This window comes from Schistocerca piceifrons, chromosome 3 (genome assembly GCF_021461385.2).
Source record: "Schistocerca piceifrons isolate TAMUIC-IGC-003096 chromosome 3, iqSchPice1.1, whole genome shotgun sequence".
NCBI classification, from domain to species: domain Eukaryota; kingdom Metazoa; phylum Arthropoda; class Insecta; order Orthoptera; family Acrididae; genus Schistocerca; species Schistocerca piceifrons.
In genome coordinates this window covers 37,058,230-37,078,928 of record NC_060140.1, presented here as the reverse complement: position 1 = coordinate 37,078,928, position 20,699 = coordinate 37,058,230, and the positions used below count along the sequence as shown (strand labels likewise).

The window sequence follows — 20,699 nt, the reverse complement described above, 5'->3', positions numbered from 1 at the left end:
TCAACTGCAATGGTGACCGTGTCGCCACCTTTCAAGATTGTCCCGTGTATCTTGACAAGTGGGCTGTCCAGGAGATCCAGTTAAAGGAAAAAGTGCCTTACTCGGTTGCTCGCAAGTTGTTGGCTATTTGCAAACCCGGCATTCTACCGTCTGGCACTTATAGTTCTGTTCGTGCTGCATCTCGCACCATGAAGCACATGTCACGCATACATGCAACCTCAAATTCACCTCTGAAGTTGTGAAATCATCCAGCGTCAAGGTAGCATCGCCGTCTCCTTGTCCAGCTGTGCAACAAGCCATCAAACTCTGACCTCAAAGGTCGAAGTCACCAGCTACACAGCTAGCAGGCATGAAAGGACAGAAGGAGCACTCCCGTGAAGACTTTTTATGTCCCTCCAGCCAACCAACACACGAGTCTTCTTCTGCTAACTGGAAAGGCTCGAAGAAGTCAACAAAGGCATATGGTCTTCTTCTTCGCTGACTCGAAGATCCTCTTTGACGGTGTCGCCACTTGATACTTTCGCCCAGCCGGCCTCTGTGTCGCTGGTGTGCACCACCAACTGTTTTTCTGTGTCAGACTCCACAGATCGGCAGCACAAAAAAGCTGATGCTTCCGTGGACCTCATGGAGCTGGATCCTCCTGCCTCCATGCCCTGTAGCAGCGAATCTTCACAGGCTGGCACTCGGCAGCCGTCGATGTGACACCCCTTCATTTTTTCCTCATCACGGTTCTCCTCCAACGAAATGTTCGTGTCCTTCAATGCAACAAAGAGGGTTTACAGCTGCTTTTAGAATTGCTGTGTCCCCTTGTACACTGCCTTCAGGAAACGAAATCGCATCCTTACATCTGCTTTGAGCTTCCACATTTCTTCCTGGTTCATTTTGACCTTCCCCCTGAGGTCGGCATTCCATCTTGTGGGGAGGGGGGCGGGTCATGCTGCTCATATGGGATAACATTCATAGTCCCTGACTAACCATCTTCAAGCTGTTGCAGTTTGCCTTTTCCCTCCTCACTTGACCTTTCGCCATTGTACCATTTACATCCCTCAGCCATTCGATGTCAACAGGGCAGGCTTCCTCCAGCTTCTTTGGCAGCTACCCCTCACCTGTTTCTGCTGCTCGGTGACTTTAACGTGCACCATCAACTTCGGTGTTCTCCCAGCACCTGTCAGAGAGGTGCCCTCTTGGTTGACCTTCTTAATCAACTTAACCTCATCTGCCTTAACACAGGAGCACCCACATCCCTTTCCGACTCTTTGCATACCTTTTTCCGTTTCTACTTGTCCTTCTGCCCTACCCAGCTTGCCCATTACTGGTCCGTTCTTTCTGGCACGTAGTTGAGCGACCATTTCTCGCGTGCTATCATTTGCCGACTCCTACCCCACCTGCGTGCACACGCAAACGGCAGATTACTAAGGCCAACTGGTGACTTTACTCCTCCCTGGCGACCTTCGACGAACACGATTTCCCCAGTTGTGATGACCAGATGGACCTTACAAACATTATTCTTACTGCTGCATAACATTCCATTCCCTGCACTTCCTCTTTACCACGCTTTGTCCTAGTCCCTTGGTAGAGTGAGGAATGCTGTGACGCAGTTCGTGCACGGAGACGTGCTCTCTGCGTTTTTAGCTGTCATCCTATGATGGCAAACTGCATTCGTAATAAACAGTGTCTTCGCGTTCTTTGGGATAGCAAAAGAGCTAGCTGGATTTCATTCACCAGTTCTTTCAACAGTTCCACTCCCTCCTCTGTCGTGTTGGCCATCCTCTGACTGCCCTCTGAGACCAAGATCCATTCCCCAATTTGTGGCCTGACAGTTGCAGATGTCATCGTGGAGCCTATTGGTATCTCCAACACCTTGGCCCGCCATTTTGCGGAAATTTCGATCTCTTCCAACTATCACACTGCCTTCCTCCATCGGAAACGATTGGAGAAGGCTTGAGCCATATCCTTTTCTTCTCAGAATTGTGAGTGCGACAATGCTGCTTTTACTGTGAGGGAGCTAGTTTGTTCTCTCATTGAATCCCTATCCTCTGCTCCAGGGCCGGACGCTGTTAACATTCAGATGTTGCTGCAGGACTGTTTCTTGTGGGAAAGCACTTTCTGTTTAATATGTTCAACCGCATCTGGGCAGAGGGCGTGTTTCCCAGATACTGGTGTGAAGCCAGTCATACCTGTACCTAAGCCCGGTAAGGACAAACACCTTCCTTCTAGCTACCACCCCATCTGTCTCACCAGCTGTGTTTGCAAGGTGATGGAATGTATGATTCATGCCCACTTGGTATGGTGGCTCAAGTCTCGCAATTTAATAACCACTGCAGAGTGTGGATTTCTAGTTCAGCGTTCTGCAGTTGACCATCTTGTCACTTTGTCCACCCGTGTCATGAATTTTGCCATCTATTGCAGTTCTTCATGGACTTATCCTCAGGAGCAGCACCTTCAGTGTTGTGTCGATTGTTTTTACTCGTGGAGCATTTGACAGTGGCTGTCATTTTTCCACTGACAAAACTATTTGTATGAATTTCTTGTGGTGCAATTGGTTTCTCCCACCATTTTTACATCTTGAGCCTGTTGCTTTTCCATTCATTGAAACTACGAAATTCCTGGGACTCGTGCTCCATGCAAAACTTTCTTAGATCTTTCCACGTGTCTTATCCGGCAGCCCGCTGTACACAGTACCTTAATATTGTACGTGTCGTCAATGGTACTTCCTAGTGTGCATATTAAACTACTCTCCTCCGTTTTTACCAGTCACTTGTCCATTCAGAATTATACTATGGTTGCTTTTGTTTATGCATCTGCATGTCTGTCCCTCTTATGTCGTCTCAATACTGTCCACTGCTGTGGCGTCTGTTTGGCCACTGGCGCCTTTTACACTAGCCCGGTTGAGTGTCTCTATGTAGAAGCTGCTGAACTACTGCTGTACTACTGCTGTGACTGTCTCCTCAGCAGATATGCATGCTGTTTGTCTGCTATGTGTGGCCACCCGTCCTGTGCTCCCTCCTTTGATGACACCTTTGATCACCAATATGGGGCGCATTCCTCTTCTCTATTACATCCTGGGACTTGCGTTCGGCTCTTGCTCCGGCAGGTTAACTTCTCGCTCCCTGCAAGCTTCACAGTGTGTGTGAACCCTTCACCGTCTTGGCTTTGTGTGGTGGTCCGTGTCCACCTTTGTCTTCATTTGCTTCCTAAGGACACTACTCCAGCCTTGCTCTGTCCCCTTCAGTTTCACGACCTTTGCATGGAACTTTGCGACTGTATCTTTGGCTCTCGGTATGGTGGCTCAAGTCTCGCAATTTAATAACCACTGCAGAGTGTGGATTTCTAGTTCAGCGTTCTGCAGTTGACCATCTTGTCACTTTGTCCACCCGTGTCATGAATTTTGCCATCTATTGCAGTTCTTCATGGACTTATCCTCAGGAGCAGCACCTTCAGTGTTGTGTCGATTGTTTTTACTCATGGAGCATTTGACAGTGGCTGTCATTTTTCCACTGACAAAACTATTTGTATGAATTTCTTGTGGTGCAATTGGTTTCTCCCACCATTTTTACATCTTGAGCCTGTTGCTTTTCCATTCATTGAAACTACGAAATTCCTGGGACTCGTGCTCCATGCAAAACTTTCTTAGATCTTTCCACGTGTCTTATCCGGCAGCCCGCTGTACACAGTACCTTAATATTGTACGTGTCGTCAATGGTACTTCCTAGTGTGCATATTAAACTACTCTCCTCCGTTTTTACCAGTCACTTGTCCATTCAGAATTATACTATGGTTGCTTTTGTTTATGCATCTGCATGTCTGTCCCTCTTATGTCGTCTCAATACTGTCCACTGCTGTGGCGTCTGTTTGGCCACTGGCGCCTTTTACACTAGCCCGGTTGAGTGTCTCTATGTAGAAGCTGCTGAACTACTGCTGTACTACTGCTGTGACTGTCTCCTCAGCAGATATGCATGCTGTTTGTCTGCTATGTGTGGCCACCCGTCCTATGCTCCCTCCTTTGATGACACCTTTGATCACCAATATGGGGCGCATTCCTCTTCTCTATTACATCCTGGGACTTGCGTTCGGCTCTTGCTCCGGCAGGTTAACTTCTCGCTCCCTGCAAGCTTCACAGTGTGTGTGAACCCTTCACCGTCTTGGCTTTGTGTGGTGGTCCGTGTCCACCTTTGTCTTCATTTGCTTCCTAAGAACACTACTCCAGCCTTGCTCTGTCCCCTTCAGTTTCACGACCTTTGCATGGAACTTTGCGACTGTATCTTTGGCTCTCGGTTGACCGTGATGTTGGGTGTGCCTTTGTCATTGGTGCCCTGTATCAGGCCATGGAGTACATCCGGTGACACAGACTTTTCAATTGTGTGCTCTACTCAGACACACTCAACACGCCTTTCAAAGTCTCTGTGCACTGTACACCGCCCATCCCTTAGTGCAACGGGTCCAGGAATATTGTCACTTTCTTACTCTTGATAGAACCGCTGTGATGTTCATGTGGATTCCTGGTCATGTCAGTGTGCCAGGAAACAAGGATGTTGATGCTGCTGCCGAGGCTGCAGTCCTCGTATCTCAGCCCACAAGTTCTTATATTCCCTCTGATGATCTCTGTGTTGCAGCCCGTCAGGAGGTGGAGTCACTTTGGCATCATCAGTGGTCCTCCATTCGTGGGAAGAAGCTCCAGGTTATTAAGTCTCTCCCAGCAGCTTGCACAACACCCTCTCGGCCCTCTCGCTGTGAGGAAATCATTTTAGCTAGGTTACATATCGGGCACGGCACTGTCTTTTTATCCATCACCATTAGTTAATTGGTACTCTCACACCCTTTGTACTCATTGCATTTAACCTTTGATGGTCCACCTTTTCCTGACGGAATACCTTGTTTTTAATCACTACATTCTCGTTTGTGTTTGCCGTCTGAGTTATTGGCCGTTTTAGCGACACTTGTTTGCTGGAAACGCCTCATAGTTTCACACAGTTTCTGAATGCTTGTGGTGGTAATACTGAGCTAACTGCTCCTAACCCTCATAATCATTAAAACTCTACTTTTTCTTTCAGTGTGAACGTACTGGTCACACTCTACGACAAAGCAATGTGCAGATGCCATAAGCTACATTTATGATTGAAAATTACATTATGTAGCATTGATTCAACTAACTGTCTGCAATTGTTAAACAATTTTTGAACCTGTATGAAGAATATGTGGTTGTGATTTGTGGATTTGATCTCGGGATTTCATCTACGTGTTGTACAAGCATCACAGTCATATATGTTTGCAGCTGCAACATAGGTTAGATTACAAAGTATGTTTTTGTATCTATCTTTGGCACAGTTTGGCCCTTCGTTGAAATAATACATTTGCTGTAAGTAACCCCTTGCTGCTTTGGTTGCTGCAGTTATGGGATGCCAATGCACCAGTAAGTTTCCACATTAGTGAGGGACAGCAGGCTCCGTGTCAAATCGGACCTCCATAGAGGTGCTGTCAATTGAGAGGTATTGCATTAGTTTGCTCAGAGTTTTGGCCAGTACTATGGACATAGGTCAAACGGTTTGGGGTGGTGCATCTGTCTTGATTTCTCAATCTGTCCTTTCATTTCAGAGATGCAGCTGACACAATAGTAAGCAATGTCCCTCTTACTTTCACTGATGCCTCCCTCTCCATCTGTGCCTCCCCTTGGCCTCATAACAGGTGAGTCCACTTCAGATGTGAATCTGAGTTGTTGGCCAACCAAAATCTATCCCTCTTTTTCCCCTGACAAAGGACTTAACAGTTCTGTAAGTTAGAAATAGTTTTTTTCATTTTCAGAGGAGATCATTAGCAGTACTAGAATTTCACATCCAGGCTGCCCAAATCACCAAATGCTCGTACCGTTTGTGCTAAGTGTAACATTTGGTCCTTTGGTTACAAAAAAATATACAGTTGTATTTGTTGTTAAAAAAAGCTAGTTAATGTGCTTCTTAGATTTTCAATGTACACCCTTATTCAGATATCTTCAATGTGAAGAGACGCCTCCGTGACTACAGACGTGAACAAGGAGCACAGACCAGGCAAGAAGCTCAGGAAGCGGGGCTGTTTGGATCATCGGGACGTGTCGTCATTACTGCTATCATTATGTAAGTCAAATGCTTGTCCACTGTAGTAATTGGCGTGACATTTACAAAAGATTGAATTAAAATTATGAGTAAACTGTGTAATTGTGAAAACAACAGAATAAAACGATATTTTCTGCATAAAGCATTAGTTTGGGTGTAAGATTCTAGAAATGTCGACAGGACACGGTACAATCAAGTTACAATGATACTTTTATAAATTGTGTGATCTAGTTTGGCTAGCATTAAAATCCGTTATTTTCAGAGCATTTTTAAAGCTCCTACAAGTCGTATAAATTAAGTTTTATGTGAGAATAGTGGTGTGTGTTCAGTAAGATAGTTATCCCTCATACTGTTGGTGTGCCCTTCCCAGTGTGGACCAAACAGATGAGTGGCAACATCTTCTTGTCGAATTTATGAACAATTTTCATCACTTAAGTTACTTTTTACTAACATTTATTAGCACAACGCATTTTGATAGTGTGCTGCAGTTGTCAGGTGCATTGCAGTTACACATACATTACATTAATCTGAATTGTGATGCTTAATGCCAGATGTTTGTTGTGGAGTGGCAAGACAGCCAATCCACGACGGGTGCGAGGTAGCCGAAAGGCACGCGTATAAGCTCATGCAGGCTGGCGTGAGGTCTGGAACAGGACACGGAAATGAACTAGCAAAAACAGGACGTAGCTGTGGAATACTTAACTTTAATCCATAATTGGTGAACATCTGTCTGACGGTACATGCATCACAAGATAAATAGCAAATTATAATGGTGCCTTGCTAGGTCGTAGCAAATGACGTAGCTGAAGGCTATGCTAACTACCGTCTCAGCAAATGAGAGCGTAATTTGTCAGTGAACCATCACTAGCAAAGTCGGCTGTACAACTGCGGCGAGTGCAAGGAAGTCTCTCTAGACCTGCCGTGTGGCGGCGCTCGGTCTGCAATCACTGACAGTGGCGACACTCGGGTCCGACGTATACTAACGGACCGCGGCCGATTTAAAGGCTACCACCTAGCAAGTGTGGTGTCTGGTGGTGACACCACAATGTCCCCATGGGGTTATGTACCAAAATTTAACCTTGTACAGAAATATACATTATTTTAGTGTGTATGTTGAGGGAGTTGCATATTAAAATACACTGAAGGAAGGACTAAAGAAATTGGTATTGGCATGCGTATTCAAATACAGAGATATGTAAACAGGCAGAATATGGCACTGCAGTTGGCAGTGCCTATATAATATAAGAAGTGTCTGGCGTGCTGCTAAAGTGGCAGGTTATCAAAATTTAAGCGAGTCTGAACATGGTGTTGTAGTTGGTGCACGAGTGATGGGACACAGCATCTCCGAGGAAATGATGAAGGGGGGATTTTCCCACATGACCTGCTTCCAATCTTGTCCATTGTGAATTCCGATGGACTTGAGCTATTCCAGAAGGACAATGTGACATGTCCAGAATTGCTACATAGTGGCTCCAGGAACATTCTTCTGTATTTAAACACTTCCGCTGGCCATCAAACTCTCCAGACATGAACATTATTGTCATATGTGGGCTGCCTTGTAATGTGCTGTTTGGAAGAGATCTCCACCCCTTCATACACTTACAGATTTATGGACAGCCCTGCAGGATTCATGGTGTCAATTCCCTCCAGCACTACTTCAGACATAAGTCAAGTCCATGCCACATTGTGTTGTGGCACTTCTGTGTGATCGCAGGGGTCCCACATGGTATTAGGCAGATGTGCCAGTTTCTTTGGCTCTACAGTGTAATTTTGTTAATGTGTTAACTTGGATTTTTGCTGGAAATTTGTCTGGCATACAGAGCACAGTAATAAACATGGTAGTCGTCACTGTCATCATTGTCAGGATTATTATTAGTTAATATATCACATTCAGACGTTTGCCTTCAAAAGACTGTTAACTGCTATGATAAACTTATTTCAGTCGCTAAAGGTATATAAACACTGAAGATAAAATATTCTTTGTACAAGTATATAGGATAGTATGACATTTTGGTATTTGGTTGAACACTAATGTTCAGATAATTTTTCTTTATATTAATAAATAATCACTCCACATTAGAGAAATTTTTGAACAAATTTACGTTGCAATTTTCTATCTTACAATTTAGCAACCTTTTACCATATACAGTGCTGTGAATGGACATTCCTTAATTTTCCTACAAGTCCATTTGCCGCCCCCTGACTATTTTATGTAATACATGAAGATCATTCACAGGATCGTGGAGTGAGTGGGCAGAATCCTTTATCTGGGTGCCTATTGCTGATTTTGTATAATCTTTCTTTTTTGTATTTTTTGTATTATTTTTAAGCCTCTCTCTGTAGCCTAAGACTTTACATGTATTACTAACTGTTTTGTAAAGGCCTAGTTGTGTGTGCTTACATTGTGTCAGAGTGTGTGCTGCTGTTCGCCTGTTGCGAAAGCATTGTTGATGTTGTGCATCTGAAAATATTTGGTATTCTATAGGTGAGTTTGCCTGCAAATGGTTTGCAAGCAGTGGGTTCCTCTTTTATTTTGTGTGTAGCAATTGGTTTATTATTGTTTTTGCTTTTCTATATGAGATCGATAAGTGTTTCCGTCAGAGCCATTTGCTAGAGCTATTTGCCTGATTATGTTGAGCTGATTATGCTTTGCATATTCATATGTTGGTACTGGATAGTTATAATAAGTGCAGCTACTCACAGAGGCCCATTGTGAGCTGTAATTATTGTACGGGAGCAAAACTCGATAGATAATCTATTGCAGAACTGATTTATGCTAGAAAAAATAATTTCAATTTTGGCCACCAGATGCAAATCTGGTGCTGTAAATATAAGAAAGATACAAAAATGTTTCCATATGCAGTGGATTAGGAATGGGATGTGAGCAGAAAAGGTCAAACAATTGAGAGAGGCATACTCTTGATATTATTTTCAACCACTGCTTCCCCAATTTATTCAATATCAGCACTGGAGAGGATGACGAGGTGATGTACAGCTCCAGATTTGTACATGGTGACCAAAATTGGAACTAATTTTTTTCCATTGTAAATCAATTCCGCATTAACATGTTATTGTATCTACCAAGTTTTGCTGCCATGCGATAATTACAGCCCACACTGGGCCTCTGTGGACAACTGCACATTAATGATAACCATCTGTTATATTGCTGACTTTGTTAACTAGTGCTCTGTATTTGGCGTGTTTCTGTGTTGTAGGGTGCCAAGATCAGCTATGTATGGTGATGTTTGTTGTTTTTCTGTGAACTTTGAAATTCTGTTAATTGTCATCCATACTGAAGTTAAAGCTTAGGCAGATAATGCTACCATTGTGTTCATATTCTACAATGAATTTTATATATCTGTCCAGTTTATTGAGTGTATCGAATGTGTTGTTAATATCACTTGTGTCACAATTTGCCAAGAGCAATGTAGTCAACATAACATTTATAATGAATAATTTTGGCCATAGAGGTTGATTTTATCGTAAGGATATTTTGCTCCAGGTGGTATTTGTACGTCAATTTCAGAAAAAAAAAAAAAAAAAAAAATTACGTTAATGAAGTTACTTAAACACACAGCTTACCAAAAATGCACACTAAAGTAATGTGTCTTTCCATACATGTTCACATTTTTGCACACAACCTCACAGGCACATCCAGCATACAATCCTCCTCATACTTCAGATCAGTGTAATGTACCTGATGATGGCAGCATGCAGCCAAAATGTGACCACTGTAAACATTATTTTATAAATTTGTAATGCAGTTGCAGGTCTCATACAATTCCAAACAACATGGATAAATTTAAATTCTTGGAGAATGGGTCTTATGAAATTATTTGAATGTATATCTCTACAGTCTCATGTGTAACTGGAAATGCACTGAGCTTCTATGCTTCTAAGGATATAGGCAGTCACAGCAGATACAAACACTTGCCCATTTTTATAGATACTGGATGAGCTGGAACATTGGTTAGTCCATATGAAATCAACAAAATTAGGTTTATTTTTTTCTTTGATCTCTTTCCTATGAAGGCCTGTTTGGCCAAAAGCTAACTTGCTGATAATCTTTTTGTTGTGCCTATCTGCGACCCAGATTCTCCACTATATGGTGAGTAGCAACTATCCTTTTCATAATATTGTCAACAAAATTAGGTGCATTTTTTCACCTTGATGTCCCGGATTAAGGAATTTTTAATAATTTATGGTACCCATAAAACTAAGAGATACTGTAAGTTCAAATAGCTTTTGACCTAGCAAGTCTTTCTTCCTTTCTTTTTTCTATTTTCGACAAATTGTCCTTTCCTCAAAATATTTAGAAACTTTTGTAAAAACAGTATTGAACTGATGCGCCAATCCAATAGGATAACATTAAATTCAAGTGTAACTCTTCAGGCTTTCCCGGCGATCTAATGACATCTTGGGTTGTCGGGTGTTCTGCCGGATATCAGCGTCGTACTTGCACGATATTTCGGTCATGTAGCTCGTAACCTCGATCAGGTGCGACCTGAGACTGCTCCTCAAGTGGACCTGGTCCAGTATTTATGCCTATGGCCTTCCCCCTCCACCAATGGCTGCAGGCGCTTCCTCTGTGGTCCGCTCCCATTCCCTGCGACCTGCTGGAGCGTTGCTGCTCCATTTTCCGTCCGCTGCGGTTCTAGGTGTTCCCTCTGCGGTCCGCGCCCACCAACCCCGCTCCTGGGGGTTTCATCTACGGTCTGGGGTACCAAGCGTTCCCCCTGCGGTCCGCGCCCACTCACCACGACCTGTTGGAGCGTCGCCGCTCCGTTTTTCGTCCACTGCGGCTCTGGATGTTCCCTCTGCGGTCCGCGCCCACCAGTCCCACTTCTGGGTGTTCCATCTTCGGTCTGGTGCTCCTGGCAGTCCGTCAGGGGCTTGTTTTCCATCTCCATGTCTCTGGTTCTTCTGTTTGTGTAGTGTTGCAGCTGGCCTCGTTGCTCCTTTAACAATTCCAGAGCCGGATCCCAGGCTCTGCTTAGCTGGTACCCTGTGTCACGATTCATAAGATCGTCAGCCATTTTAATCTCAATCGATTCTCTTATAACACTGTCCCAAAATGTGGGTGTTTGTGCTAGAATCTTGGTATCCTCATACTTCATGGCATGATCTAGTTCTAGACAGTGTTCAGCAATGGCTGACTTAGTCACCTGTCTTAATCTAGTGTGCCTCTGATGTTCTTTGCACCTGATCTCCACAGTTCTTGTCGTCTGGCCAATGTAGGACCTGCCACATTGACAAGGTATATTGTAAATCCCTGGTTTTCGTAACCCCAGGTCGTCTTTGACACTCCCCAGCAGTCCCCCAATCTTGTTGGATGGACAGAAAACACACTTGATATTGTGTTTACGCAGGATCCTACTGAGTCCTTCAGTGGGACCCTGGTGAACAGTGATACCACATCACTAGAACAGTTCTAGTGAGTCCTTCAGTGGGACCCTGGTGAACAGTGATACCACATCACTAGAACTGATTGCAGAGAAATTTGACGGTGCGCTGTTGGACCTGTTCAGTCATACACTGACATCCACGTATTTCCTGTACAGAAACCAATATTACGAGCAAACTGAAGGTGTAGCTATGGGCAGCCCACTGTCCCCTGTGGTTGCCAACATGTTTATGGAGAGTTTTGAGGAGAGGGCATTGGAGACAGCCACATTTAAACCCACATGCTTCTTTAGGTATGTGGATGACACCTTCGTGATCTGGCCACATGGGATGGACAGGCTCAATGAGTTTCTTGAACATCTTAACTCATGCCACCCTAATATCAAGTTCACCATGGAACTGGAGAAGAATGGCCAGCTGCCATTTCTGGATGTACTAGTACAGAGGAAAGCAGATGGATCAATTGGCCACAGTGTGTACCGAAAACCAACACACACTGATTTATATCTGCAGGCCAGCAGCTGTCACCACCCTGCACAGAAGAATGGGGTTCTGAAGACTTTGGTCCACAGAGCACATGCCCTGTCAGACCAAGAGAATCTACCTATAGAGATAGAACGTCTCAAAACAGTTTTCTCCAAGAATGGATACACGGACAGACAAATTGAGAGGGCACTCCAACCAGCCACCATACCACAGGTTCCTGAAGAAGACCAAGATGAAACAAAGAAGGTGGCATATCTGCCCCATGCTGGCTCTATTTCTGCCAGAATCAGTAGGATCCTGCGTAAACACAATATCAAGTGTGTTTTCTGTCCATCCAACAAGATTGGGGGACTGCTGGGGAGTGTCAAAGACGACCTGGGGTTACGAAAACCAGGGATTTACAATATACCTTGTCAATGTGGCAGGTCCTACATTGGCCAGACGACAAGAACTGTGGAGATCAGGTGCAAAGAACATCAGAGGCACACTAGATTAAGACAGGTGACTAAGTCAGCCATTGCTGAACACTGTCTAGAACTAGATCATGCCATGAAGTATGAGGATACCAGGATTCTAGCACAAACACCCAGATTTTGGGACAGTGTTATAAGAGAATCGATAGAAATTAAAATGGCTGACGATCTTATGAACCGTGACACAGGGTACCAGCTAAGCAGAGCCTGGGATCCGGCTCTGGAATTGTTAAAGGAGCAACGGGGCCAGCTGAAACACTGCACAAACAGAACACCCGACAACCCAAGATGTCATTAAATTCAAGTATTTGAATTGCATCTTCACTTTCGACTGCTCAGAATACAAGATATTGTCCTTCAATCATTTCTTGTAAAAGCTGATTGCTTAACAGGCCATTGAGCAGTGCAGAATTATTATAATGTAATAAAGATGTCCTTCTTTTATTATTGCTGTGCACCACCATACGAAATACATAAAAATATATCTCACTTGAAAATTGAATTATGACATCTAAGCAGCTGTATGAATGTCATCAAGTAACCATTCCTGGGATCCATTTTGAATTGTGCACAGCAGAGAAATATATGCAGAATGAAATCATGTTTTCCCCCTGATACAGTAATTCATAAACCATTCAGGACTCTTATAAACTACACTCTGTCATTTTAGTGTCCAATTTTCAGGCTGCAATGAAGCCATGCCCTTTGAATGGTAAACCATGTATGCAGATCATTTCTTATCCTCAGAAGATTCTTGCATCATTGAAGCTGGATTTATTAAAACTGTGTTAGACAGTAGTGTTAGTTCTCAAAGTTGGTGGCATGTTGCTTGCATTCTTGGAAACGATCATAAATCCAAGAAATGCAAAGGTAGTGTTCTTTGTCCAGAGGGACTTGCTGCTTCATTTTTTTAACATTATCCATATCCAGAAATCTCAGATATGCCAACTGATTGTATCCTAATAAAGTTTGAGCACAGTATGCCTACTGGAAACGCTACAAATTGATAATGGATCACATATCACCAGCTTTTTTATTTTGTTTATAGGTATCCTCTGTACCACAGAATCTGACAAAGAACTGTATCTCATAAAGTTACTTGTGTAGATCTAAATGTAAAGGTGGTAAAATGTGTATTTATTAAAACAGAAAAACTCCGAAAGACTGTAAATACTGAAGATGAGAGAGTACTTATTACTAAACAAAAGACTTTGAAATTACTAAATTAGTGACATGACATACGAGTGTTTTGTGTGTAAAGGTCACCAGATGGCAAGGTTACTATCTTTTTGGAGGGGAAAGGGGAGGGGCGGGGGATTGCCATCATTCAGTGAATGAATATGAATGTGAAAGTTTTTGAAAATAATAATATAGTTGGGCAAATAAAAAATGTACTCACCAGAGAGCTGCAGGAAAAGAGAAATATAAAATGTCAGGAAATGTTCAAGCCTCCAGAACCGGTAGCTCCTCCTTCTGGCAGAAGGATTGAAGGGGAAGGAAGAGGGGTGAAGGAAAAGGACTGGTGAGGTTTTGATTATTCCTTCTGCTTTCGTCTGGTAAGTTTCCCCTGACCCAGGGTTATGGGCGACTTTTCTGTAACACTCCCATTTCCTGAACCTCGCCAATCCTTTTCGTTCATCCCTCTTCCTGCCCCTCTACCCTGTCCCTTCTCCTTGTCTGTGTTTGCCACATACTCCTTTCCACTCTGATTCTGTACAGAACCTCCTCGTTCTTCACCTTATCAGCCCCCCTAATTTTCAACATTCGTCTGTAGCACCACATCTAAAATGCTTCAGTTTTCCTCTGTTCCGGTTTTCCCACAATCCCTGTGTCACTACCATACAATGCTGTGCTCCAAATGTACATTCTCAGGAATTTCTTCCTCAAGTTAAGGTTTGTATTTGATATTAGTAGACTTCTCATGGGAAGGAATGCACTTTTTGCCAGTGCTAGTCCACTTTTGATGATCTCCTTTTTCCATCCATCATTGCTTGTTTTGCTGCCTAGATAGAATTCCTTAACTTTATCTACTTCATGACCATCAACCCTCATGTTAAGTTTCACACTGTTCTCATTTCTGATACTTCTCATTACTTTCGTTTTTCTTCGGTGTACTCTGTTGATATTCTGTTCTCGTTGGACTGTTTTTTCCATTCAGCAGATCATATAATTCTTCTTCACTTTCACATTTTTAACCACCCAACTGTATTATATTGTATTACATTATGTTGTATGATATTTTGAAGAGAAACATTGTTATAATTGGAGATTTTAATTCTGAAGGAAAAGGATCAAAATCAATAAAAGATTTATAATAATTGTTGATACAGTATAGTATGAAGGCAACAGTGTCAGCACCAAAAAAAGTTACGTCTCAGAATTATACAGTTACAGACAATGTCATTAGTAATGTTTGTAGATATAGCTATGAGTCACATGTAGTTCAAAGAGAAATATCTGATCAACATAAATAGCTGATTCTGGATTTTTTTCCCAGGCAATGACATGGTATTAGAATAAAAATGAACTGTCAAATAAATTGTGATAATCAGTGAGCAAAATCTTAACATCCTTAAAACAGTAGCAAGTAAGGAAACCATACATGAACAGAATGTAAATGAAAAGTATAATTCATTTATTACAACTGTTAAAAATCATTTTAATATACTATTCTATGAGATGGATGGACAGGACAGAACTGATAACTATAAAACATAACAGAAGTAGTACTGGAAAATAATAAGAGAGATGAAAGCAAGGGCGCATTACACCATCACAATGAACTAAAAAACCCCAGATAAAGGCAGTTTAGAATGTAATTAATATTGAGAGAATGTAAAATATTTGTCAAATGGAGAAAGAGATCAGTTTAATGAAAATAGACAACTCTATGGTTACAGATGGCAGAGAAGTAGGAAACATACCCAGTGATAGTAATATAAATGTGGTAGAGAACCTAAAGTTGGTAGTAAATAGACTAAAAAAGAAGGTTGCTGAACTATGAAAAACCTTGTACAATACCATGCCCTTGTAACCGATCACTGAAGATGGACTGAGGAAAACCATACATAAACTTAAGTTGAAGAAGTCTGGTGGTGGTGGTGGAATATTGAATCAAAGAATAAATCTAGTAGGTGAATGAATAATAGCACAATTGCTAGATTTATCAACAGGTTCAGCAAAACTGAAGGTAAATTTCATTGTACCATGGTACAACAAAGAGACTCCAACAACTGCAGGTCAATTTTGCTAATAGCAGTATTCTCAAAAATCCTGGAAATTCATGTGTGTGGTAGATTAGTCAATTATTTGGACAAAAATAATATTCTTGTAGCATCACAGCTTGGTTTCAGAAAGGGCAAATCTACAGAATCAGCAGTTACCAATGTGACAGAATACATTGTACAGATTCTAGTTGAAAAAAACAGTTACATATACAATGTTTCTGCACATGATCTAAAGCATTCTACACCATTTGCCATGAAAGACTGATACCAAAATTGGAAAACTGTGGCATTTGGTGGCAAGTAGTAGAGTGGATGCAATCATTCCTATGCCATCAAATATGGAGTGTTGCAAGGATTGGTAGCCATTGCTGTGTTAATAATATAGATGTTGAGGAGAAAGAGGAGAAATTATTGTATGCAGATTACATGGCAATACTGAATGGTGACCAAAATGTAGAACAGAAGAGCATATATTTTTGCAAACATCACACCTCTGTGGCTCTTGGAAAATGAACTGATTACAAACTTGAAAAAACACTGTATGCAGTATTCAGAAACATGAGAAGTCTGTGCTTATGAATTTAGATGTGTATGATGTGAGGCTTGAAGAAGTAGAATCCACTAGATTATAAGGCATTACAGTGGATAGTGAGCTGAAATGAAAACAGCATATTAACTCTGTTTGTAAAAAAACTGAGGTCTCTCACGTTCATGATGAAGTAGCTTTCGCAGTATGTAGACAGTTTTCTGGACAGTATACCACGAAATTTTTGAGCCATAACTGCAGTAAGGAGTGACAGTATGGGGAAACTCGAACATTCAAGAAATAAATGTTAACATAAAAAAAAAATTAGTATCATTTTAAGGATGACTAGTTCTGAAACATGCAGAAACGGCTTCAAAAATGTAAGAATCTTAACTTGTGCATCTTTTAACATATATAAAGTAATAAACATGACATAAGATAGTTCAGAGTGGATTACAAAACTTAGTGTGCATAACCACAAGACACGGAGAAAGACTTAAATACAAAGCATACCCCACTGACTGACAGTGCTTGAAAAAGGACATCAGCTCTCAGGTATCAAGCTGTTAAGAAGTCTGCCTAAACACCTGCATTGTAATAGACATGAGACTAAATCACTAAAGAAATTCAGAGAGTATATGGTAAAATAGGAATTTTGAGTTAGGGTATCTACTAAATTAAATTTTTGTGTATTGTTCTTCATAATCAATGATGTTGGAGAGTGTAATCAGAATGGTTGCTCCTTGGGAAATAAGTGATGAATGTTTTCTACATTTGATGTGTACATACAATGTGTACATTTACTGTGCACATTACAATCCTACAGGATCAAATTTTATTCAGTTCGATTCAGATGTCTGCATAAAACTCCCCAACAAAAAATGCAGATTGTGTTCATTATAAAAGTCAGTTGTTTCTATTTTAGGTACGTTGTATTATTTAAATGTCTTGTCAAGTTTATAATATAGGATCAATAAACGTGTTATTCAATTCAGCTTATTTTTGAAGGAAAGCACTATTTGTTACTAAATTCTCAGTTTATTTACAAAATAATTTCTTATTAAGAATCCATTCTTTCTATGTTCAGAAATTGAAACTACTATTTGTAATAACACATATTACAAAACAAAAAGAGAATTTCAGATTTTTCCAGCCGGCCACTGTGGCTGAGCAGTTCTAGGCACTTCAGTCTGGAACCGCACTGCTGCTACAGTCGCAGGTTCGAATCCTGCCTTGGGCATGGATGTGTGTGATGTCCTTAGGTTAGTTAGGTGTAAGTAGTTCTAAGTCTAGGGGACTGACGTCCTCAGATGTTAAGTCCCATAGTGCTTAGAGCCGTTTGAACCATTTTGAGATTTTTCCAAAATATTTTTTTTTAATTTCGGTAAAATTAAAGAAATATCACAGCTTTATTGTATTACACATTAAATTAGAGCTTAAACTGAGACCTTTACAATGATTCCAGTTTCAAATTCGGTGTGTCCATAGTTTTGCGGTTACAGAATTTCGTAACATTGTCGGAATAATGAAGTAATTTTCATGTTTTGAAGTTTGAAAGCCATAGGCTACGTGGCAAACAGTACAAAATTTTGTCGTTTTTGTTTACTCCATGGGTATATATAATAACAAAAAACAATAAATGTTTGATATCATAAGGTGGAAACCTTTGAGTGATTTAATATGGACTGACCGATATATAAAACGTTTTGGATAATCCGTTTGCTTCAGACAGGGGGAGGGGGGGGGGGCACCTTCATAGTCTCGGATTTAATTTAGCATTATTTAAAATTCAGGAGTAAGTAAGACATGCATTTTTTTGTTTTCTCCAAAAAAATTACTGCACTGACATACAGGCCTCAAAGATGACACTGTAAACACCATTTTGAAGATGCGAATTTCGTAAAAAAAAATTTAAAATGCCTTATCTCTGTAACAGTTCTAGATATTTTGTTAGAGTTTGTCTTATTTGAAAGATAACTGCTTTATGATTACAATGGTTTCTTCCGTTTGGACTTCTTTACTTAGTCCTTCGTTTTAACATATGCTAAATTCAATAAAATCAGCGACTATGAAGGTAAGATTTTTTCCTAGCCTGCCTGAATTCATATGGATTAAGCCAGTCATACGCTTCTGATGATTGAAAATCATTGTCTCCAAAAATTCAATGGCTGCCTTTGACAAGAGGGACTTAAGTGCTCATGCAGTACAATTGCGTGTGATGTATTTGGGTGCTGGCCATTTGTTGTAAACAATCTTGTTAGGTACTAAGGTGATCGGTGCACAAAATGAGTCATGGTGTGTAAAGAAGGAAGAGTTGGGTAGTGAATGCCCTAACATCTGCACAAAGTAGATATTTTTGAATACTCTGTAAATCTGTTGTCTATGGGTAGCAAATATTACGACACAGTATGCACCCTGTGTAACCCTGTTTTAGAGTGAAACTTCTACACATTCTAGATTATGGTACCCCACACAGGAATTTATTTTGTATTATAATGATACTATATTCATTACTTTTTTCTTTTTTACAGAAATGGAACCAACTTTATTCTCAAACTCTGTGCTTGGATGTACACAGGGTCTCACAGCATGTTTTCAGAAAGCATTCACTCCCTAGCTGACACTATTAATCAGTTGATATTAGCATATGGGATACACAAATCTGTGCAGGTGAAATCCTTTATTATGTCTGAGCTTAAAATAGTACAGATATTTGCTCTTGTTAAATGTCATTTTCTATTCTGTCTACTTTACATGTAATGTAATTAACAAAGCAATCCAGCCATTAATTCATTCACAAGATGTTTGGTGTTCCCTCATATTTTCGTTGCTGTTGCTCTCATTGGTTCTGGGAGGAGTACTGTAAATTTAATGTCAAAATGATAATTAGCAATAGTCGGGGTTATTATTAAGGCATGGTTTTTGTGATCCAGAAGGATCCTTTCTGGGAATAATGAAATGACCATAAAAATAAAGGGCAGGGGGATTAGAAGCTGGCCATTCTCATATCAATAAAAACACTCACCTATGTATGAAGTAAAAATAGTAAGCACTGTTGCAATATGAAAATTAGTTCTGAGATCAGTAGGGAGGGAAAGTAGAAAATAATACTAAATGAGTATAAAATAATAATAATTAATTGACAACTTTCATGAACGAGTAAAAGTAAAGCTCTGTGCAATTTGAAAGATGGTTTGAATACTGCAGTGCCTTATCAGGCGTGGTCCTGTAGGAAGGGCTATGCCCTCGTCTTACTTCAATCTTTACTCAGCCAGGAAAAAGGGACCTACTGTTTGTCGAGAACTCCAAATGTAAGTACAGATTAGCATTTTCCATGGAAAGAAAATTTTGGCCAGAGGTGATAAGCGATGAGGGACAAACTGGGGAGTCTTACAGTTTGTATCCTGAGTAAAAGCTGAGTGCAGCTTGAAAGAGGCCTTGGGAGTTACTAAGAAATGAGCACTAGCAAGGTGGAGAGGAAGGGGGTATGAGACAGCTAGGCGAGGAAGGTCTTAACATTCTGTGAGAGAACAGGAAGTAGTCGGAAAGGAACTGATGACTGAAGGAGCAAGTACAGAGCAGATTGTTAGCAAATAACTTCTGTTTAATGAAAGAAATTGTTGGAAAGCAATCCACTGTTCGCTGAAACCTAAGACATTTGTGCTTCAAAGTGACATCAATAGCATCTGGTAAATTTGAAGCCATGAAGATATGACCTGGACGTTTCCTTTTGTCTTAAACTGAAGTTGTATGTGAAATCTGGAATGGACAGGACTAATGTCAAATCCTCTGGTGTATTAAGAGATTGACTAGTCTGAAATACATGGGACTAAACATTCAGTTAGCTCTGAGACACATGCAGTTTATATATTGTCACATAGAAGAAGGTGTAATTAGATGAATGACGAACACTAACTTCGTGTAATGAAGGTTTATTCAGCACGCACATATAAGAGTGCGGAGCAAATTGCCTCCAGCCAGAACACATACAGTATATATACAGCTACAGAACATTCCAGTACAATGATTCTTGCCATTTGTGGATACTTCTAGAATGTACTAGAACTGAATATAAAACTTAAAAATGTACAACCCAGGTGAGTTACCAACTCATGACCCTTCATGCAACAGGTTAGTATCATACCCACTACACCACAGTGCTACTCGGCTTCTTCTGTGACATTGCTCCCTCCTTAAGATAACAGCTTATTTGTGTTATGTCCTCCTAGTCCTGCATACTCCAACTCCTGATGATTGATTCTCGCTCCGGCGGAGATCTTCTTAGAAGTTCTTTTGCTGCTACGGTCTAAGTCACCTTTCTGCTTGTTGCCTGTCACTGGAGCTTTGAATTTACCCTGGGTTGCAGGATCCTTATGGGGCTTCATTTGAAGGACATGGACCGTATCTCTGATCTTCCGTTGTCTTGTGTCGGGGTCGAAATCTTCAACTTCTTAAGTAACATCGGACAACTGTCTTTCAACCTTATAAGGTCAAAAGT

General features: G+C 41.1%; 1 protein-coding gene across 2 annotated transcripts in view; it reads left to right on the top strand.

Annotated features, from left to right (window-relative positions):
• The window catches only part of LOC124789474 (zinc transporter 9), a 208,305-nt gene that overhangs the window by 28,111 nt on the left and 159,495 nt on the right, over positions 1–20,699 (top strand). For both annotated transcript variants that reach the window (XM_047256843.1, XM_047256842.1), the window contains 2 exons: positions 5,981–6,107; positions 18,733–18,871. In XM_047256843.1, the coding sequence (XP_047112799.1) occupies positions 5,981–6,107; positions 18,733–18,871 (266 nt within the window). The remainder of the gene's footprint in view (positions 1–5,980; positions 6,108–18,732; positions 18,872–20,699) is intronic.